At 36.7% G+C, this 24,458-nt stretch overlaps 1 protein-coding gene across 4 annotated transcripts in view; it reads right to left on the bottom strand.

The window, feature by feature from the left end:
• Positions 1-11,292: 11,292 nt before the first annotated feature.
• Positions 11,293-24,458, bottom strand: part of LOC100056282 (zinc finger protein 33B) — a 33,310-nt gene continuing 20,144 nt past the window's right edge. For all 4 annotated transcript variants that reach the window (XM_023646827.2, XM_023646812.2, XM_023646818.2 and 1 more), the window contains one exon: positions 11,293-14,329. In XM_023646827.2, coding sequence (XP_023502595.1) covers positions 12,027-14,329 — 2,303 coding nt within the window. In that variant the 3' untranslated portion in view covers positions 11,293-12,026. The remainder of the gene's footprint in view (positions 14,330-24,458) is intronic.

The raw sequence follows: 24,458 nt of genomic DNA, 5'->3' as shown, positions 1-24,458 counted from the left end.
AGAACACAAGTAAGGGGTCACTCCTGGTTCTTATGGTCTGGTGACGAGAGGGAGCGCACTGCTGGGCCTCATAAGGCATCTGATACATAAGGCCACTTCTCCAAGATCAGGAGACATAGCCAACTCACCTAATACATAGAAATAAGCACAGAGAAAGAGGCATAATGAGGAGACAAAGGAATACTTTCCAAGCAAGGGAACAGTACAAAACTCCAGAAAAAGAACTAAGTGAAACAGAAACTAGTGACCTACTGGACAAAGAATTCAAACAAAATATAATGAGGATGCTCATAGATATGTGGAGAAGAATGGATGAACACAGTGAGCACATCAGCAAAGAACTGGAAAATATTTAAAAAAAAAACAATCAGAAATGAAGAATACAATACTCGAAATGAGAAATTCACTAGAGGGACTCAATAGCAGAGTAGAGGAAGCAGAAGAACGGATCAGCAAGCTAGACGAAAGCCTAGAGGAAATCACCGAAGCAGAACAGAAAAGAGAAAAAAGAATTAGAATGAGAACAGTGTAAGGGAACTCTGGGACAATATCAAGCATGATAACATTCGGATTATAGGGGTCCCAGAAGGAGAAGAGAGAGACAAAGGGGCAGAAAACTTATTTGTTGAAATAATAGAGGAAAATTTTCCTCACCTGAGGAAGGAAACAGACATCCAAGTTCAGGAAGCACAGAGAGCTCCAAACAAGAGAAGCCCAAAGAGGCCCACACCAAGACATATTATAATCAAAATGTCTAAAATTAAAGACAGAGAGAATCCCAAAAGCAGCAAGAGAAAGGCCACAAGTGACATATAAAGGGAAACCCATCAAGCTATCAGCGGACTTCTCAGCCGAGAACCTACAGGCGAGAAGAGAATGGCACGACATATTTAAAGTGCTAAAAGGAAAAAACCCACAACCAAGAATACTCTATCCATCAAGGTTGTCATTCAGAATGGAAGGAGAGATAAAGAGCTTCCCAGACAAGCAAAAATTAAAGGAGTTTATCACCAATAAACCAGTTCTGCAAGAAATGCTGAAGGGACTTATTTAAGTGGGAAAGCAATGACCACAAATAGAGATGAAAGAAAAAAATTATCAAAAAAACCCAAAACAACAACAACAAAAAACAGGCAATAAAATTACTTGTAAGGTAAAAGTATAGTAAAGGCAGCAGACCAACTACCTGTGAAGATAATATAAAGGTTAAAAGACAAATGTACTAAAATCATCTATTTCAACGATAAGAGGGTAATGGATAGACACACACTAAACAAAACACAATATATGATGTGAAAAACATGTAATGTGGGAGGAGGGGAGTGAAAAAGTAGAGCTTTTAGAAAAAGGTCAAGCTAAAGAGTCTATCTACTCAATATAGACTGTTATATGCATAGTATATTAAATAGGATCCTCATGGTAACCACAAACCAGAAACCTACAACAAGCAGGAAAAAAAGTAAGACAAAAGAAATCAAACATATTACTAAAGATAGCCATCAAACCATGAGGGAAGAGAGGAAGAGAAAATGAAAGGAACTGAGAAGAACTACTAAAACACCTCAAAAAAAGAAAAAGTGACAAAATGGCAATAAATACATATTTATCAATAGCTAATTTAAATGCCAATGGACTAAATGCTTGAATCAAATGCCATAGGGTGGCCAACTGGATAAAAAAACAAGATCCATGTATATGCTGCATACAAGAGACACACTTCAGACCTACCGACACAAACTGAAAGTGAAAGGACAGAAAAGACCAGATGGACTTAGTAGATATATACAGAACATTCCATCCAAAAACCACAGAATACACATGCTTTTCACATGCCCATGGAACATTCTCCACAAATTACATATTAGGCCACAAAACAAGTCTCAATAAATTTAAGAAGATTGAAATAATACCATGCATCTTTTCTGATCACAAAGGTATAAAACTGGAAATCAACTACAGAAAGAAAACCAGAAAAGCCACAAAATGTGGAGATTGAACAAAATGCTACTGAATAATGACTGGGTCAATGAATAAATCAAAGAAGAAATCAAAAAATTCCTGGAGACAAATGAAAATGAAAACACGACATGCCAAAATCTGTGGGATACAGCAAAAGCAGTTCTACGAGGGAAGTTTATAGCAATTCAGGCCTACCTCAACAAAGAAGAAAAATCCCAAATAGACAATCTAAAAGTGCACCTAAAGGTACTGGAAAAAGAACAACAAACAAAGCCCAAAATCAGCAGAAGGAAGGAAATAATAAAAATCAGAGCAGAAATAACGAAATAGAGACTAAAAAAACAATAGAAAAAATCAATGAAACCAAGAGCTGGTTCTTTGAAAAGATAAACAAAATTGACAAACCCTTAGCTAGACTCACCAAGAAAAAAAGAGAGAAGGCTCAAATAAATAAAATCAGAAATGAAAGAGGAGAGATTACAACGGATACCTCAGAAATACAAAAGATAATAAGAGAATACTATGAAAAGCTATACGCCAACAAATTGGATAATCTAGAAGAAATGGATAAATTCTTAGAAACATACAACCTTCCAAAACTGGACCAAGAAGATGTAGAAAATTTGAATAGACTGATCACCAGTAAGGAGATCGAAACAGCAATCAAAAACCTCCCAAAAAATAAAAGTCCAGGACCAGATGGATTCCCTGGTGAATTCAAAGAAGACTTAATACCTATCCTTCTCAAACTCTTCCAAAAAATTGAAGAGGAGGGGAGGCTTCCTAACTCCTTCTACAAAGCAAATATTATCCTGATACCAAAACCAGACAAGGACAACACAAAAAAAGAAAATTACAGGCCAATATCACTGATGAACATCGATGCAAAAATCTTCAACAAAATACTAGCAAATTGAATACAACAATACATTAAAAAGATCATACATCATGATCAAGTGGGTTTCATTCCAGGGATGCAGGGATGGTTCAACATCTGCAAATCTATCAACGTGATACACCACATTAACAAAATGAAGAATAAAATCACATGATCATCTCAATAGATGCAGAGAAAGCATTTGACAAGATACAGCATCCATTTATGATAAAAACTCTAAATAAAATGGGTATAGAAGGAAAATACCTCAACATAATAAAGGCCATATATGACAAACCCACAGCAAATATCATTCTCAATGGAGAAAAACTGAAAGCTATCCCTCTAAGAACAGGAACCAGACAAGGATGCCCACTGTCACCATTCTTATTTAACATAATATTGGAAGTCCTAGCCAGAGCAATCAGGTAAGAAAAAGAAATAAAAGGGATCCACATTGGAAAAGACGAAGTGAAACTGTCACTCTTTACAGATGACATGATTTTATATCTAGAAAACCCTAAAGAGTCCACTAACAAACTTTTAGAAATAATAAAGGAATACAGTCAAGTTGTGGGATACAAAATCAATGTACAAAAATCGGTTGCATTTCTATACACTAACAACGAAGTAGCAGAAAGAGAAATTAAGAATACAATCCCATTTACAATTGCAACAAAAAGAATAAAATACCTAGGAATTAACGAAAGACGTGAAAGATCTGTACACTGAAAACTATAAAACACTGTTGAAAGAAATCGAAGAAAACACAAAGAAATGGAAAGATATTCCGTGCTCTTGGATTGGAAGAATTAACATCGATAAAATGTCCATACTTCCTAAAGCAATCTATAGATTCAACGAAATCCCTATCAAAGTTCCAACAACATTTTTCACAGAAGTAGAACAAAGAATCCTAAAATTTATATGGAACAACAAAAGACCCCAAATAGCCAAAGGATTCCTGAGAAAAAAGAACAAAGCTGGAGGCATCACCCTCCCTGATTTCAAATTATACTACAAAGCCATAGTAACCAAAACAGCATGATACTGGCACAAAAACAGACAACAGATCAATAGAACAAAATTGAGAGCCCAGAAGTAAACCCACACGTTTATGGACAGCTAATATTTGACAAGCGAGCCAAGAGCATACGATGGAGAAAGAAGAGTCTCTTCAATAAATGGTTTTGGGAAAACTGGACAGCCACATGCAAAAGAATGAAAGTAGACTATTCCCTTACACCATGCACAAAAATCAACTCAAAATGGATTAAAGACTTGAATGTAAGACCCGAAACCATGAGACTTCTAGAAGAAAACATAGGCAGTATGCTCTATGACATTGGTCTGAGCAGCATATTTTCAAGTCTCATGTCTGACCGGGCAAGGGAAACAAAAGAAAAAATGAACAAATGGGACTACAGCAAACTAAAAAGCTTCTGTACAGCAAAGGAAACCATCAACAAAACGAAAAGACAACCTAACAATTGGGAACAGATATTTGCAAACCATATATCAGATAAGGGGTTAATATCCAAAACATACAAAGAACTCATACAGCTCAACAACAAAAAAACCAACAATCCAATTAGAAAATAGGCAAAAGATCTGAACAGAGATTTCTCCAAAGAAGATATGCAGATGGCCAACAGGCATATGAAAAGATGCTCAACATCATTAGCTATCGGGGAAATGCAAATCCAAACTACAATGAGGTATCACCTCACTCTGGTCAGAATGGCTATAATTAACAAGACAGGAAACAACAAATGTTGGAGAGGGTGTGGAGAGAAGGGAACCCTTGTTCACTGCTGGTGGCAGTGCAAACTGGTGCAGCCACTATGGAAAGCAGTATGGAGTATCCTCAGAAAATTAAGGATAGATCTATCATATGATCCAGCGATTCCACCGGTGGGTATTTATCCAAAGAACTTGAAAACACAAAGGCATAAAGATACTTGCACCCCTATGTTCACTGCGGCATTATACACAATAGCCAAGACATGGAAGCAACCTAGGTGCCCATCAAGGGACGAATGGATAAAGAAGATGTGGTATTTATACACGATGGACTACTACTCAGCCACAAGAAATGACGAAATCCGGCCATTTGTGACAACATGGATGGAGCTTGAGTGTATTATGCTGAGTGAAACAAGTCAGAGGGAGAAAGTCAAATACCATATGATCTCACTCATAAGTAGAAGATAAAAATGACAAAAAAAAAAAAACCCACACAGCATTGGAGATTGGACTGTTGGTTACCTTTGGGGGAGGGGGGAGGGCAAAAGGGGTAATTAGGCTCACATGTGAGGGGATGGACTATAATTAATGTTTGGGTGGTGAACATGATGTAATGCATACAGAATTCGAAATGTGATGCACATCTGAAAAAAATAAAAATTAAAAAAAAGAATTGCAAAGGAAACAGAATAGCTAAAAACAATTATTTAAAAAAGTATATCAAGTGGGAGGAATCACTGAACTTTATTCAAAAATTTATGATATAGCTACAGTAATCAAGACAGTGAGGTATTGTCAATGGAACAGACACATAGATCAATGAAACACAACAGAGTTTCCAGAAACAGACCCACGCAAATAACACCAAATGATTTTTGACAAAGGTGGAAAATCCATTCAACGGAGGAAGGATAGCATTTTCAACAAACGATGCTGAAATAATTGGACATCATAGGCAAAAAAAATGAACCTCAACCTAAACCTTACAAAAAATTAACTCAAAATAGATAATAAAATAAAATGTAAAATAAATTACAAAACTTTCAGGAAAATATCTTTAGGATCCAGGGCTAGGCAAAGAGTTCTTAACTTGACAGAAAAAATATGAAGAAAAATTGATAAATTGGACCTCATCAAAATTAGAAACTTTTGTTCTGTGAAAGACCCTGTGAAGAAGATGAAAAGACAAATTACAGATTGGGAGAAAATATCTGTAAATCATATACCTGACAAAGAGCTACAATCCAGAATATACAAAGTACTCTCAAAAGTTAACAGTAGCAACAAAATACAATTAGAGTATGGGAAAAAGACACAAAGAACTGTTTCAACAAAGAGAATAAACAGCAAAAACACACATGAAAATATTTTCAACATCATCAGGGAAATGCAAATTTAAGTGACAATGAGATATCACTACACACCTATTAGAATTGTTAAAACAAAGCATAGCGATAACATAAATGAAAGTGAAGATGTGGAGAAATTATCACTCATACATAACTGGTGGGAATGTAAAATGGTACATTCATAGCAGGTTATTTGTTAACAGTCAAAAACTGGAAGAAACTCAACATGTCCATCAATGAATGGGTGAATGGTTAAACAAACTGTGGCCTGTATTTAATATGCAGTACTATTCAGCAACAACGACAAACTACTAATATACATAACAACTTGGATAAATATTCAGGGAACTAGGTTTGGTGCAAATAGCCAATCCCAAAAAGTTACGCACATATACATCTCTACAACATTTTTGAATGCACAGTGGAGGAGCACATAGGGGTAAGGAGGGTGTGGTTATAAAAGGGTAATACAAGAGGTCCTTGTGATGATGGAACTATTCAGTATTTTGACTATGATAGTAGATATACAAACCTACACAAGTGACAAAATTGTATTAAATACATACACACAAACAAATGTGTACAAGAAAAACCAGAGAAGTCTGTATAAGGTCCGAGGATTGTATCAACCTCAATATCCTGGTTGTGATATTTATACTACAGTTTTGTAAAATGTTACCAATAGGGAAAACTGGCTAAAGAGTACACAGGACTTCTCTGTATTGTTTCTTAAAACTGCATGTGAATCTGTAACCATCACATAAAAATTTCAACTGAAAAACTTGGCAAGATGGTAGATGTTAAAATAAAAATTTACTCCAATTAAAAGTACTCCAGTAGAGGGCAGAGATTATCAGACAGGATAAGAAGCAAGAGCTAATTCTATGCTCTTGAGAGCACAGAAAAAAAGTGAGCCAAAAAGAAAACTCACTTTAAATATAAAGACAAACATAGGTAAAAGAAAAAGATGGAATTAGCTACACCATGCAGACACTGATCATGAGAAGCTGAAGTGGTTATATCTAACCAGAAAAAGCAGATTTGAGAAAAAGGAATTTTGGCAGGAATAAACAGGAAAATCACACAATGAAAAAAAGACATAATTTTAATGTGAATGCTCTGAAATTAGAGCTTCAAGTTACATGAAAATCTGACAGAACAGAAAAACACAAAATCACAATTACAGTCGTAGACTTTAACACTCCTTTCTTAAAAATTGATAAAAAATTGAGAGAAAATCAGCACAAATATACAAAATTTGCAAAACATTATCAACCAACTCGACCTGACATTTTAGAACATCTTACCCAGTAACAGCAGAATACCTAATCTTTGCAAGTGCCCATGGAACATTCACCAAGAAAGAGAATGTACTGAGCCATAAGAGAAGCCTTGAACTTAAAACAAATGTAGTCATAAAGATTTATATTCTCTGAACACAAAGAAGCTAAATGAGAAATGAAAAACAGAAAAATATCTGAAAAATCTAATATTTGGAAATTACACAAGGCTTTTCTAAAGAATCCATATCAAAAAAAATCTCAAGGGGGCTGGCCCGGTGACACAGTGGTTAAGTTCATGTGCTCCGTTTCAGAGGCCCAGGGTTGGCAGTTTCGGATCCTAGGCGAGAACCTACACACCGCTCATGAAGCCATGCTGTGGTGGTGACCCACATACAAAATAGGGAGAGATTGGCACAGATGTTAGCTCAAGGCCAATCCTTTACACCAAAAAAAAAAAAAAGAAAAAGAAAAAGAAAAAGAGATCTCAAGATAAATTGGAAAATATTTTGAACTAAATGAAAATGAACACGTAACTTACAAAATTTCTAGATGCTGGAGCGAAATTCAGATTTTAAAAGCTTACAGTAGAATAAAAATAACTTCAAAATTAATGACCTACATTTCTATTTTTAAAAGTTAGGAAAAGTACAAACTAATCTCACAATAAGTGAAAGGATAAAAATACAAAGAAATGAACAGAAGTCCATGAAAAGAAAAATGACAAACAATAGAGAAAATCAATGAAACCAAAACCTCATTCTTTTGAAAAACACAATCAGTAAAACTGATAAAGTTACAGCAAGACTGATTAAGAAAAAGAGAAAACAAACTACCAATATTAAGAACGAGATGGGTGACATCAGTACAGATTTAGCTCATAGGCTTACTCTTCATGAACATTGACACAAGTCTTTAACACAATATTTGCAAATCAAACTCAGCAATATACAAACGATACATCACAATCAAGTGGATTTTATCCCAGAAATACAAGGCTGTCTGAACATTCAAAAATATATAAATGCAATTAATCACACTAGAAAAGTAAAAGAAAAAATCACGTGATTATTAGATTTTATGTTTAAAAGACCAATTGACAAAAATCAACATCTACTCATGATAAAACTCTCAGAGAACCCAAATAGAAAAAAAAAAAAAACCCCTAAATCTGAAAAACCTACAAGTGACATGAAATATGGTGAAAGATTCAATGCTCCCCTCTAAGATTGAGAGTGAGACAAGGATATCTTTTGTCACCATTTCTCTTCAGCATTGTAGTAAAAATGCAATAAGGCAAGAAAAAAGATGTAAAAAGCACGAAAATTAGAAAGGAAGAAGCAAGTGCAAGAGACATGATCATAGACAGAGAAAACCTTAAGGAATCAAAAAAGCTACCCAAGCTAAGTTTGCTAATCAAGGTTAAAGGAATTAACGTCAATACACAGGGATCAATTGTATTTTTATTTACTAACAAAACACAATAAGAAATCACAATTAAATAAACAATACTATTTATAATAGCATTCAAAACCAAGATATACTTAGAGGGAAATTTAATAAAACGTGCAATTTCCGTACTCCAGCAGCTATGAAACACTATTGAAAGAAATTAAAGATCCAATTGAAAAGAGAGATATATTCATGGATCAGAAGTGTCAAAACTAAGAAGTCAGTTTTCTCCAAACTGACTTACAAAGTCAATGAAATTCTAAAACAATATTAAAGGCAGCCTTTATCTTTTTTTTTTTAGAAATTGACAAGTTCATTCTAAAATGTAAGTGGAAATGAACAGGCCTGGGAATAGGCAAAACAATTTTGAAACAGGAGAACAAAGTTGAAGAATTTATACTATGTCATAGACTTACTAAATGTAAGGGAATACAGGTAGTGTAAAGAAGATATATAGGTCAGCGGAACAGAATAAAGGGTCTATAGGTAACCCCCACACACACGTACAAATACAAAGAATCAACTGGATTTCAAAAATGGTGGCAAAGTAATTCAATGGGGAAAGTATAATCTTCTGAACAAATGGTATTGAAATGATTGAATATGCAAGTGGAATAACATAAATCTCAACCCTTACCACATACTACACACAAAGATGTACTCAAAATAGGTCATATACTTAAACACAGAGTTAAAGCATTTAGAAAATGTGAAAAAAATCTTTGATATCATTGGATCTGCAAATATTTCTTTGATAAGAAAAAAAATAAGCTGGCCTTTATCAAAATGAAAAGCTTCTTTGGAAAAGCCACAGACTGGGGGAAAACATTCATAATTAATAAAGAATTCTTAGAACTCAGTAATAAGAAGACAAAAAACCCAACTAAGAAGTGTGGCAAAGGATTTGAACAGATGCTTCACAAAATAAGATACACGAATGGCCAAGAAGTAAGTGAAAGATGCATAACATCATTATCCATCAGGGAAATACTAATGAAAACCACAGTGAAATAGCAAAATACAATCATTAGAATGGCTACATTCAAAAGGGACCATACCAAGTATTCGGAAAAATGTGGAACAATCGATTTGGAAAAACGTGGAACAATCAGAACTGTTACACATTGCTGACATAAATGTAAAATGGAACAACCACTTCAGAAAAGTTTGACATTACACATACTAACCCTACAAACCCTGAAATTTTACTAAGTATTTATTCAAAAGGAATAGAAACATGTCAACACAAAAATGCACATGAATATTCACTGCAGCTATATTCATAATAATCAATAACTGTGAACAGGTGAATCAATGAACTGTAATATATGCATACAATGGAATACTACTCAGCAATAAAAATGCTACTGACACATGCTAAAACAGGGGTGAATCTCAAAATCATGCTAAACGAAAGAAGAAAGACAAAAGGGAACATCTTGTACAACCCCATTTATATGAAAGGAGATTTTTAAAAATTAATCTAACCCAGGGATAGAAAGAAGATTATCAGTTGCTAGGGGCCAGGAGGGAGAGGGAGGTGTCAGGAGTGACTTGGAAAGGAGCTAGAAAACTTTCTGGATAATGGGTATGTTGTCTATCTTAATTGTAGGAGTGATTACATGTGGGTATACTCTTCTTAAAACTCATCAAATTGGCTGCTTAAATAGTGCATATTTTATCATGTTTAAATAATACCTCAGAACTGATTTTTAAAAAACTTTCAAGCATTACCATTTTAAGAGTAAAACTGAAAAATCTGAAAACTTTGATAACAGGAAAATAGACAATATCGTTATACTTACTCATATATGCTTTATTAAAATGAATTGACTAGAACTAAATATATAAACACATACATATATCAAAACTATTCATTTGAAGAAAATAGCAAGTTGCGGAACACAGGTCCCCACTGATATAAATACTTACAAAACAGTGTAATTATGCACACACACACATGCAATAATGTATGTATGTTATTACTGTAAAAGTAATGAGATGCGGGATCAATATAAACCAAACTTAGTAAAGTATTGAATGTGGTAAAGGTTATAGGACGTGGAATGCGTTTGGGGATGTTATGCAGATGCTTCAACTATTCTTCTAATACCTTACTTCCAACATGCAATAGGTATACTGATGGTTATGTTATTGCTCATAATTTGACACACATATGAAGTATTTCACCAAAACAATACCAAGTTTCTGTCCCCTGAAAGGGTGGGCTATAATTGGGTCAACAGGCTTGGAGTCAAGAAAGTAAGCTATGATGAGCTTCCCGTAAATTTGAATATATGACCTCAGTATTGAGATCATATATCCTAGAATATTCTAGGCATTACTCTAGCTTTATTCACACATTCAATGGTGTTTGCGGTTCCTGAACCTAAGAAGAGGAGGCAGATGCAGCCTCAAGGCTGTCTGTGGCTGGTCTGGTGTTTACTCTGGTGTGGGGCTGGCCCATCCTGAGATCCCCTAGAAGTACATCCCAGGATGAATCAGACCATTAGGCATTATTTGCAGAGGTAATAGCGTAGTTGGGGGACAGACTAGGCCAAAACATGTGATGGTTCATGATAGGGAGGGTCATGCTGATATGTGTTTCTCCAAAAGTGGAATCAGAGGCTGAGAAAATTATTCAATTTATTTGTTTTTAAAAAGAAGGTTCAAATTCCACAGTTAACATTTTTATGTCTATTTTTTTTATTTCTACTGAAACATTTGAGATCAGAGCAAAACAAAACTTTAGAATAACATCATATCTAAAGGAAAATTTCTGTCCATATTTCTTAAACTGACAGACCTCCTTCAATACACTCTTCAGACATAATAAAGTCTGAATTTTGTTACATTCAAAACATCTTTACGAATTCATCTCAATATCAATTGTCTTGTTCAGTAAAATGGCATTTCTTGATATAGGCTCAACTACATTTGCTGCATCCTTTGGGTATCTTCTCTATTATTTCTCTGACATACAGTGAATACAACTTGTGTATGAGGGTCTCAAAAAACACAAGACGTTAACAATTTTTCCCAGGTTCTGGTTTATCTGATTGTTATTAATGGCCAAATTCTGGAGGAAGAATTTCCTACATCCATTTGGGTCACAGAGATTATCTCCTATGTAAATTTTTCATTTAATAAGCTCTAACTATAATAAAACTATTTCCCCACATTCCATACATGCATTAGGAGGGTTTCTTCTACATGTTTTCAGTAATTTTTAGTGGTCCTATTTATAATAGATTTTCAAACATTCACCACATTCATAGTATTTTCCCCTATGTGTATTCTCTTATTTAGTTTGGAATATGACTTATGGTAAAAGATTTGTCACATTCTTTACATTCATAGGGGTCATGTTCTGTGTGACTTCTCCATAGTATTTTGAGGTGAATGAATCACTAGAGAAAGATTTCTCTCATTGCTGTAAGAGTCTTTCCCCTGTAATTTTGGATGTGCAGTGAGAACTGATTTCTTAGAGGTTTTTCCCACACTCAATACATTCCTAGGGTTTCCCCCTGTGTGTCTTCTCTGATGTACTTTCAGGCCTGAGTTGCAACTGAAGGTTTTCCCACAATGATTACATTCATAGGGTTTCTCCCCTGTGTGTGTTCTCCTATGTTTAGTGAGATCTGACTTATGATAGAAGGACCTTCCACATTCAGTACACTTATAAGGCTTTTCCCCTGTGTGTATTCTCTGATGTACAGTGAGGACTGACTTCTCAGAGAATGCTTTCCCACATTCATTACATCCATAGGGCTTCTCCCCTGTGTGAGTTCTCTGATGTGATCTGAGGACTGAATTGCAAGTGAAGGTTTTCTCACACTGACTACAGTGATAAGCTTTCTCCCCTCTGTGTGTTCTCTTATGTACTGCATAGTCTGACTTATAATAGAAAATTTTCCCACATTTCTTACATACATAGGGTTTCACCCTTGTGTGAATTTTCTGGTGTACAGTAAGGTATGAATTTCTAGAGAAGAATTTCCCACACTCCTTACATTCATATGGTTTCTCACCTGTGTGAGTTCTGTGGTGTTTAGTGAGGTCTGATTTATTGTAGAAGGTTTTTCCACATTCATTACACTTATAAGGTTTTTCTCCTGTGTGGATTCTCTGATGCACTGTGAGGACTGATTTCTCAGAGAAAGATTTCCCACACTCATTACATTCATAGGGTTTCTCCTTTGTGTGAATTCTCTGATGTACTTTTAGGCCTGAGTTGCGACTAAAGGTTTTCCCACATTGAATACATGCATAGGGTTTTCCTCCTATGTGAGTTTTCTGATGTTTATTGACATCTGACTTGTGACAGAAGGTTTTGCCACATACCTTACACTCATAGGGTTTCTCGCCTGTGTGAGTTCTCTGATGTATTGTAAGGTATGAATTCCTAGAAAAAAATTTCCCACATTGATTACACTCAAAAGGTTTCTCACCTGTGTGTATTTTCTGATGTATTGTGAGGACTGAGTTGCTTATGAAGGTTTTCCCACATTGATTACATTCATAGGGTTTCTCCCCTGTGTGAATTCTCTGGTGTACTGTGAGATAAGACTTATGGTAGAAGCTTTTTCTACATTCCTTACATTCATAGGGTTTCTCTCCTGTGTGAGTTCTCTGATGTATTATGAGGTGTGAATTCCTAGAGAAGGATTTCCCACATTCATTACATCTATAGGGTTTCTCTCCTGTGTGGACTCTCTGATGTAAAGTGAGGAGGGATTTCCTAGAGAAGCATTTCCCACATGCATTACATTCAAAGGGTTTCTCTCCTGTATGTATTCTCTGATGTTTGGTGAGTTTTGACTTTTCGCAGAATGCTTTTCCACATTCATTACATTCATAGACTTTGTCTTGTGCATGTGTTCTCTGAGTTACATTAAGAACTGACTTCTCCCAGAGAGGTTCTCTCAAGTTGTTACATTCAAATGTTCTCTCTCCTCTGTCAGGAAAGTTTGATCTCCTGCTGAAATTACCCACTCTTTCAATACAATCATAACCTTTCACCTTCAAATGAGCTCTATGTTTCAAGAGACATGACTTCTCAAAGGTTTTCCCATATTCATTAAACTCATAAAGATTTTCTCTTTTTTCTGTTATCTTATGGACCATGTAGGTTGAACAATTACAGAATGTTTTATCACATTCCTTATGTTCGCAAGGACTCTCTCCTATGTGAGCTTGTTTATAGGTGATGACAACTGCTTTCTCATGGAAATCTTTCCCACTTTCCTTGTATTCAAAAGATTGCTCTACGTTTTTACTTTTCTGATATGGAAAGAAGTCTTCATTTTGACTGAGGTATTTCTGATTTTGAATGAATTCAAAAGGTGTCTCTCCCATATGAGTTTTTTCACGGTTAATATGAAGGAACAATTTCCCAAATGCACTGAGGTCATCAGGCTTCTTTCTTAAATAATTTTTCTTATTAATAATTAATTCTGAAATGTGTCTCAAACTCATACCACATAAATCACATTTACTGGGTATTTTTATGGAAGGAACTAGGTCTGTGCTAAAATTAAACATATTTCCTAATACATTACCTCTCACTATAGTCAGTGTTTTGTTGTTGAGAAATGGAGCTTGCCAGAAATGTCTGTCCTGGATTTTGTGACTCTGTTCCAGTTGGTTATCAACTTTGCAGACTTCTAGAAAGGAGAAAAATAACCATAAGTTAAGAATCATATTATAATTATGATGAAATTACACATATATACAAATGCCCTTTTATATAGTTGATTTAGTTTCTTAAAATAAGAATAATCCACCATGTTCACTTCCCCCATTCTTTTGACTTAGAAAAAAACAAACAAAACCTGATAAGAGTGAAAAAAGGTGACAGAAACTCAGAACACACACATCTACATTTGGTAACTTACAAATATTTACCTCAAGACTTAATATAGAGGTTACAAATAAATACAAAGCACAATGAATACAGTAAAACAGATTTTGAAGGAGGAAAAAAACCCAGCTGATCCAGTGAGATGAAAGACAGAACTAAAGAGACAACAAGATTTGTAGTTATGAGAGCCCTGGAAAAATATCAGAGGAATGATTCAATTTTTTGAAGGAAGCAGCTCAGACTTTACATAATTTTCTCCTTATACTTACATTATTGCAGCTAAATTCTATGATTTACATTTCCAGTTTCATTCTCCTCTTCTAAAAATCACTTTTATTTTTTATTATGTATTGTTTATTTTGTATAGTGTTAATATCAAATTAAATTTCTGAAACCACCAATTTTTCATGCCTAAGGAGTCCTGTAGCCTAGTTTCTAACTCTCCCTCTACTCATGTGACTTACAAAGAATACAAATGTCTACCAGGAAATGTAAAATCAAAGAGAAAAGAAAGAAGACTGCAATAGGACCAGATCTGTTAGTTGTTTTTAGTTGTGGTACATTCAGCTTATTCTCTCAGAGATTGTTCAAAAGTGAACCTATTCTACCACCAGATGCTAACTTTTCCTCATTTTAAACTTGCTTTGACACAATATTAATACTTTTTTTTCTTTTACACTCATATTTCCACTTTTCTGGGTTTTCTTGATATTTAAAACCATGGAAGACCTGACCTAAAACAGTCATTGATACTTATATTTGTTTACCCTAAGAATTCTCAGGAATAATTCATGTTGTTGTCTTCCTGCTCAGCATATAGACTACAACAACACCAACTGTGTTAGAAAATCTGTCCAGAAACCACTGTTTCCAAGCACCATTAGACAAAACAGACCAAAGTTACGATTCTGGGGAAAAGAAGACTTTATGCCAACTACATTCATACTCAGTGTCAAAGCTGTTATCACTCCACAAGTCCACAATAAGTGTCTTTCTTTCTAGACATGCCAGACCATAAACTTGCCATAAAATTGTTCAAGTTCAAGCTAGAATTTCACTCAGCTGGCTGACATTACCATTTTAGCTTTCTCAGAACTCATGCATTCTTCAGGGAAATGACATTGTCTCATTTCTTCTTCCAAATAAGTCTTCACCAACATCTCTAGAATTTCCATTTCTATTTACTTTGAAATTTAAAATTACATTCTACACATCTCATTCTATCTCAACATTAGATAATAGTCCTTTGTATCATAAACATTCCCTGTCAACTACAGAAATTTAAAACACTTCAGTTTCTTTTTCCTATTTCCAACTACAACCTATGGCCTTACAAGTGTTTATCTCTGATTTCCTTTGAATACCTCACAGTGGCTATGAAATTAATGCTCCTTAACAAGTAGTATGTTTTTTCAAAATACAAACCTCAAGTTTTATATATACTTGTAATTTCTGAATAAGAAGCTAGAGGTTTACAACCCAACATGTGCATTTAAAAGTTAATTCCTTGGAAGCGACGTCAGCGTCATGGTGAATGAGCTTGCCCAGCACTCTTTCCCCTCCAACATACAACAAAACGAAGCATTCAAATTTCAACAAAAAATATCCTAATAGCACAGGAATCCTCAGAGACCCACAGCAGCCAAATGACAGAGGGCGGAGAGGCTGGAGCCCCCCTCAGAGGATCTGGAATGGGGTAAGAGAGAACTTCGCTTCCCCCTCTCCCCAAAGACTGGGATGCTCCTGCAGGAAGCTCTGTGAGGGGAGGAGTGGGGAAGGGGCTGTAAATCCCCAGGATCACCCAGGACCCCCTAGGGTCCTTGCAGCCCAGACAGAAGCCCCCTAATGGGGCAAAAGCTTTCACATGTGGTGACCTCCTCAAGCCAAGACCCCACGAGAGCAGATAGTGAGAGCTGATCAAGAAACCAGGGTCTGCAGACAAGAGAAAGTGTACCCCCTCCCCCAACATGCACTGTGCCGGCCATCTTGGCTGAAGGTGGAGGTCTCAGAATACATGGCTCTCCACCTCCATCTAGTGGCAACACGCTGTAACTGCAACCGAATAATATCAATGGACAAGACCAGTAGTTCCAGCATCTGTCCATCTTCCAGCATCTGTCAATTCATCAAATCTCCAGACCAGAGGGAAAGCAAGCACCCAGAATTATGTCCTGAGAATTCAGAAATAAGTAAACTAAACAACAATGAATTCAGAATAGCTATCGTCAAAAAACTCAATGAGGTAAAGGAAAATATAGAGGAACAAGTCAACGAGTTCTGGAGTTACTTCACAAAAGAGATTGAAAGTATAAAGAAGAATCAATCAGAAATACTAGAGATGAAAAATACAATGGAAGAAATATAACATAATATGGATTCCCTGAATGCCCGTGTGGACGCCATAGAGGAGAAAATCAGCATAATCGAAGATAGACAGGTTGAATGGTTCCAGACAGAGGAAGAGAGAGAACTAAGACTAAAAATGAATGAAGAAAATCTCCAAGAAATAGCCGACTCAATGAGGAAGTGCAATATAAGAATAATTGGTATCCCGGAGGGCAAAGAAAAGGAGAATGGAGCAGAAAGCATGCTCAAAGAAATAATAGCAGAGAACTTCCCAAATCTAGGGAATGAGAGAGAAACGTGTGTGGAGGAAACTTTCAGGTCTCCTAGATATGTCAATGTAAAAAGACCTACTGCAAGGCATACAGTAGTAACACTGGCAAAAGTGAATGACAAAGAAAGAATACTCAGGGCAGCAAGGCAGAAGAAAATAACCTACAAAGGAACCCCTATCAGACTTTCAGCAGATTTCTCTGCAGAAACCTTACAAGCTAGGAAAGATTGGAATGACATGTTCAAAACTTTAAAAGATAACAATCTTCGGCCAAGAATACTCTATCCAGCAAAAATATCCTTCATATATGAGGGAGAAATTAAATCTTTTCCAGACAAACAAAAGCTAAGGGACTTTGTAGCCACAAGACTCCCCCTACAAGAAATCCTAAAGGAGGCCCTCACACCTAAAGAAAGAAAAAAAGGGAGAAAGGGGTCACAAAACACAGAGTAAGGAGACAAACAATCAGAATAGAACAGCAAATATACAACTATAGCATTAGGGTAAAGGGAAGGAAAACACCAAAAACAAAGACAATTTTAGCACACTAACCACAAACACACAACACAAGTTGGAATGAGAGATGACAGTAATAACTTAGGAGGGGAGGAGGAAAGGGACTGAATCAGTTTAGGCTAAGGAAATAAGAGGCCACCAGAAAGTGAACTATGTTATACATGAGATTCTGAATACAAACTTCAGGGTAGCCACTAAACTTAAAAACAGAACAGAGACACAAAAATAAATAAGGAAATAAGAAACTGCAGAAGTCAATGGGTAGGCCAAAACACAGAGGACTCTTACAATCTCCCAAAGCTAAGTCAAGAAGAAGCAGACAGTCTGAACAGACCAATCACAAGGAAAGAGATTGAAACAGTAATCAAAAACATCCCAAAGAATAAAACCCCAGGACCAGACGGCTTTCCTGGGGAATTCTACCAAAGTTTCAAAGAGGATTTCATACCTGTACTTTTCAAGCTATTCCAAAAAACTAGGGAGGATGGAACACTTCCTAACACATTCTACAAGGCCAACATCACGCTGATACCAAAGCATGACAAGGACAGCATGAAAAAGGAGAACTACAGGCCAATATTGCTGATGAACATAGATGCCAAAATCCTCAACAAGATTTTGGCAACTTGAATTCAGCATTACATCAAAAGGATCATAAATCATGATCAAGTGGGATTCATACCAGTGACACAGGGATGGTTCAACATCCACAAGTCAATCAATGTGATACACCACATCAACAAATTGAGGGATAAAAACCACATCATCATCTCGATAGGTCCAGGGAAAGCATTTGACAAGATCCAACAGCCATTTATGATAAAAACTCTGAACAAAATGGGGATAGAAGGAAATTACCTCAACATAATAAAGGCCATATATGACAAACCCAAAGCCAACATCATACTCAATGGGCAAAAACTGAGCATCATCCCCCTGAAAACATGAACAAGACAAGGATGCCCTCTATCACCACTCTTATTCAACAGAGTGTTGGAGGTTTTGGCCAGAGCAATTAGGCAAGAGGAAGGAATGAAAGGAATGCAAATAGGGAGGGAAGAAGTCAAACTCTCACTGTTTGCAGATGGCATGATCTTATATATAGAACCCCAAAGAATCCACTGGAAAACTTTTAGAAATAGTCAACAACTGAAGCAAAGTTGCAGGATATAAAAATCAACTTACAGAAATCAGTAGCATTTGGGAAAAAATATTTGCAAGTCATATATCCGACAAAGAGTTAATCTCCATAATATATAAAGAACTCACACAGCTCAACAAAAAATCAAACAACCTGATCAAAATATGGGCAGGAGACATGAATAGACATTTCTCCAAAGAAGATATACGGATGGCCAATAGGCACATGAAAAGATGTTCATCATCACTGATCATCAGGGAAATGCAAATCAAAACTACACTAAGATATCACCTTGCACCCATTAGAATGGCAAAAATAACCAAAACAAAAAGTAACAAGTGTTGGAGAGGTTGTGGAGAAAAAGGAACCCTCATACACTGCTGGTGGGAATGCAAACTGGTGCAGCCACTATGGAAAACAGTACGGAGATTTCTCAAAAAATTAAAAATAGAAATACCATATGACCCAGCCATCCCACTACTGGGTATCTAGCCAAAGAGCTTGAAGTCAGCAATTCCAAAAGTCTCATGCACCCCTATGTTCATTGCAACATTATTCACAATAGCCAAGATGTGGAAACAATCTAAGTGCCCATCAACTGATGATTGGATAAAGAAGATATGGTATATATATACAAGGAAATACTACTCAGCCATAAAAAAAGAATAAGATCATCCCATTCACAACAACATGGACGGACCTTGAGGGAATTAATGTTAAGTGAAATAAGCCAGATAGAGAAGGACAATCTCTGTATGACTCCACTCATACGCGGAATTTAAACATGTAGACAAAGAGAACAGATTAGTGGCTACCAGGGGAAAGGGGGGGTGGGGGCGGGCACAAAGGGTGAAGGGTGCACCTACAACACGAACGACAAACAATAATGTAAAACTGAAATTTCACAAGATTGTAAACTATCATAAACTCAATAAAAATTAACATAAAAAAATTCAATTCCTTGTAGAATTTTCTGAATGAATAAACATAAAGGCTCTCTCATTCATCAAGAGTCACAGTTAATTATGTAATGATCCAACATCCATTATATGTTACACAGCAAAGTAAGATATGCTCTCTTTGGAGAAAGCATAATTCAAATAACATCTGGAACTTTGAATTTAAACTTAGAAATGTGCTCAAAAATAATAATGATGATGATAACAATAGGAAGAATAGCAAATCATCATCATGAGCTAGGCACTGTTCCATGTACTTTTCACATATGAATTTACAAGAATCAAGTACCTAGGAATCCAATGTGAAGTTGTAGGGAAGGAAAGCACATGTATGAGTGATACTTAGGAAGGGGGATTAAATGGGAATTTAGTACCAGTTTTTGTGCCACAGAGATGAGAGGTAGCCACACTTAAGGGTCATTAAGGGAGAAAAACTTAAATTTCACCTATTACATATTTTAAAAATATAAGTCACATTACTAACCTTGGAGAAGGTCTTTTTACATTGATGTAGTTAGGAGAGCTAATGGCTTTTTTCACTCATATTTCCAGCTCCTTCCCCAGGTTTTGGAAGTTCTCAGCTATTATTTCTTTGAACAAGCTTTCTGCTCCATTCTCCTTCTCTTCTCCCTCTGGAATACCTATGAGCCTTAGGTTCCATTTCCTAATTGATTTGGATATCTCAAATAATTTCTTCATTTCTTTTTAGTTTTAGTTCTCTCTCCTCTGCCATCTGAAGCATTTCTATATTCCTATCCTCTAAATTGCTAATTTTATCCTCCATGATATCAGCTCTGTTATTTAAGGACTCCAGATTTTTCTTTATCTCATTCATTGTGTTTTCACCTCCAACATTTCCGACTGATTTTTTGTTATAGTTCCAATCTCTTTTGTGAAGAATTCCCTCTGTATTAATTTTGTTCCTGATTTCACTTAAGTGTCTGAGTTCTCTTGTAAGTTGTTGAGTTTTTTACTGATAGCTGTTTTGAATTCTCTGTCATTTATATTGTAGATTTCTGTGCCTTCAGGATTGATTTCTGGATGTTTGTCTTTTTCCTTCTGGTCTAGAACATTAACAACTTCTTCATACTATTTGATAGGGTGGATGTGTGCCTTTGCATAGTGATAGTATCTTGTCGCAGATTTCACCTGCCATCATTGTGGGGGGTGTGGGGACAGGAGCTATGTATTCTGAGCCCACCATGATCTCTGTCAGCTGTGCCCATCCAAACCTGGGCCACTCTTTGAGACTGCAGCAGCCCTGTGGGCTCTCCCACCAACTAGGAAAGTGATCACGGAGGGGCTCAGGGCTGCTGCCGCCTGCTCCCACAGTGCCACCAAGATACACTCCCCTCTTCGAGTCCACAGTAGTACTATGGGTATCTGAGACAGCCAAGAACTTGTTCGCCTGGGCATGCAGATCTGCTGCCATCTGCTCTTAGGTCACACCAGCTGATGCGCATAGTAGGATGGGCTTCTCCACTGGATCCAAACCTGAGCCACTTGCTGGGACCATGGTGGGGCTGTGGGCTCTTCCACTGGACAAGAAAGTGATCATTCAGGGGCTCAAGACTGCTTCCACTTGTTCCCACGGTCCTGCCAAGACACGCTCCCCTCTTCTGGGCCACAGTGGTACTATGGGCATTCACAGCACCCTGGAACTCTTTTGCCCAGGTGCACAGACCTGCCACCATCTCCTCCTAGGTCACACCACCCATTGTGCTTGGTGGGCGGGGCCTCCCCACTGGGCCTGAGCCTGGGCTGCTCCCTGAGGACCACAGCGGCACTGTGGCCTCTCCCACCAGACAGCAAAGCAATCACCTGGGGATTCATGGCTGCCATCATCTGTTTCCACAGTTGTGCTGATGCACATTCCCACCCTCGGGACCACAGAGGTGCTATGGTTGTTCTAGCTGGGAGAGCAGTCGCACATGTGCACAGGGCTGCCGGGGGGCTGGAGAGTGCTCATCTATCTCACCACCTCCCCAGGGGTAGTGCATCCACCTTCTGACATATAGCTACATGGGTCTATCAGGCATCCTGATGTGCTGTGTGGGTATCCTCCACTGATCAATGAATGCCCATTTAGTTGTAGTTTGAAGAGAGAGAGACAAAGCGAACAGCTCACCCCACCATGTTGCTGATGTCACTTTTTGGGTTTTTTTACACACATATTTTATTGAACTTTGTAAGTGAGAATCCTAATGCCCTGAATTGGGGGTACTTTTTTCCTTAAAAGAGGACTCGTTTTCTTTTGCTTATAGCAAGCTACTAATCTGAGATGGATTTAGCCAACAATCTGGATACCGTTATGTGGGGTATAGAGAAGAAAGAGTAAAAGATGAACACTCTATCCCTAGGGGAGGAGCACAGAACCATCTTGGGCCTAGAAGCCTTTACTGATATAAAGTAGACGTCTCTTACCACTCAAGAAGAGGCAGGCACACTGAGAAAGCCCTACTGCTGAGGCCCAGGCACATACCTCAGAATGAGGATGGATCAGAACAACAAAGAACATCCCTGCCACCACCACAAGTGAAGCACAGAGTAACAAGTAGCAGAAGCCTGCTGCAGGAGAAGGAGAAAGGGCAGGAGATAAACTTTTTGTGACACAGGCTTGGAAAGATAACTAACAGCTGAAAATGGAGCACAAACATCGAGAAAATTCTCCTGATACAAAAGATCCAAGAATTATGGAATAACATCAGACAGAGCCACAGATAATTAACTGGAGTCCAAACGGGGGAGAGGGGGAGGAGATGAAAGACATCAAAGCACAGAGTTGAGAAGTGAAGAGAACAACAAGAAAGAAAAATCAAAGGGAAAAAAAAAGAGCTTAACCTAGAAACATCAAAGCCAAACAGCTGAAAACCACAGATAAAAAAAATTCTTTAAGGCAGCTAGAGAAAACAGAACATTAAATACAGTGGGACAACGATTTAAAAATTAAAGGAGGAAGTAAGTACTTAAGCCAGAAGACAACGGAGTGACATCTTTAAAGGACGAACAGAAAAAAGTGTCAATCCAGAATTCTACACCCAGAGAAAACATCTTTCACTAGTGAAGATGAAATAAATTCTTCTGAGGACAAATAAAAGCTGAGAGAATTCACTGCCAACAGAGCTGTGTTACAAGAAATACTAAAGGAAGCATTAGAAGGAGTAAGATACACAAAGAAATACAGTCGTGTTGCTTAATGATGGTGATACATTCTGAGAAATGCATGGTAGGTGATTTTGTCGTTATACGAACATCATAGAATATATTTACATAAACCTAAGAGTACAGCCTAGGCTATATGGTACTAATCTTACGGGACCACTATCGTACACGCGATTGACTGAAATGTTATGTGACACACGACCGTAAGGAGTACCGAAAACGGTTACAAAAAAAAAGACGGTAAAATGAAGACTTTTTAATAACTTTACAAGACGATTGTCTAAAGCAAAAATATTAATAATGCATTACGAGGTTTCTAAGTAAAAATGTTTGACTACAATATCACAGAGTGGGAGAGAGGAATAGAAGTATACTCTTATAAGATTGTAAGGCTACATGTAAAATAGTATAATGTCATTTGAATTAGACTGTGATAAGCTGAAGACGTATAATGTGTACTTGACAGAGATTGCATTGCCCAAGTGGCTGAACTGGACCCACGGAGGCTCTGGCTTCCCCAGTAGCAGTCTGATGCAATAGGGCAACCACTTAAAACATAAACTAAAATGGAGGTGATACTAACAAGTAAATAGTAGAGATAAAGCAAAATAAAAATTCTCCACTAATCAAAAAGAGATAAAAAGAAGAAAAAAGGGAAAAAAAGAACAGATAGGACAAATAGGAAACAAGCAGCAAAATAACAAATTTGAGTCCAAACATATAAAAATTATGTTAAATTTAAGTGATTGAAATATTCCAATTAACAAGTAGAGGTTTTCACATTAGACAAAAAAGACCCAACCAAGTGTTATCTGTAATAATTCCACTTTAAATATAAATAGGTTAAAACTAAAAAGATGGAAAAAGATATACCATGAAAACATTAATTAAAAGAAAGCTGGAGTAGCTATATTATCAAAGTAGACTTCGCAACAAAGAGTACTACCAGGTATAGAGAGAGACATTACATAATCATAAACGGGTCAGTTCATCAAGAGGACATAAAGATCCCAATATATGTGCACTTAACAATTCTTCAAAATTCATAAAGCAAAAACCAATAGAACTGAAAGGAGTAAAAAACAAACGCGACAGTATAGCTGGAGACTTCAACACTGCTTTCTTACTGTGTCAATGACAAAGCTTTTAAATATTATACCCCCACCTGATTTTCCCATTAGCCCTGAGATTTTCAATACACTATTTTGTATAGAGCAGTGATTTTTTAGGAATGCACATATTTTTCTAACAGAATTCACTGTATCAGTATACCTTCACTTCTTTCCACTTGTTTTTAGCCTGTCATCAAAACAGATAGAACCTTTCTGTGTTGCCTAGATTTGTAACTGTTACGTTCTCTTCTGTTATCTAATTTCCACCTTTGCTTTAAAATTAGTTCTTCAGTTAAATTCAGAGTTCACCACCAATCTTTTTACTGTGCTTTTTTTGTCACTTCTTGACTATCTGATATTCATCCTCTAACTGAGGCTTCTGGGAACAAAGGTTCAGAGTTCCTACCTATTCGAAATAGATTTGC

Source organism: Equus caballus, chromosome 1, assembly GCF_041296265.1.
Source record: "Equus caballus isolate H_3958 breed thoroughbred chromosome 1, TB-T2T, whole genome shotgun sequence".
Taxonomy (NCBI): Eukaryota; Metazoa; Chordata; class Mammalia; order Perissodactyla; family Equidae; genus Equus; species Equus caballus.
This window is presented reverse-complemented; position numbering and strand designations above follow the sequence as displayed.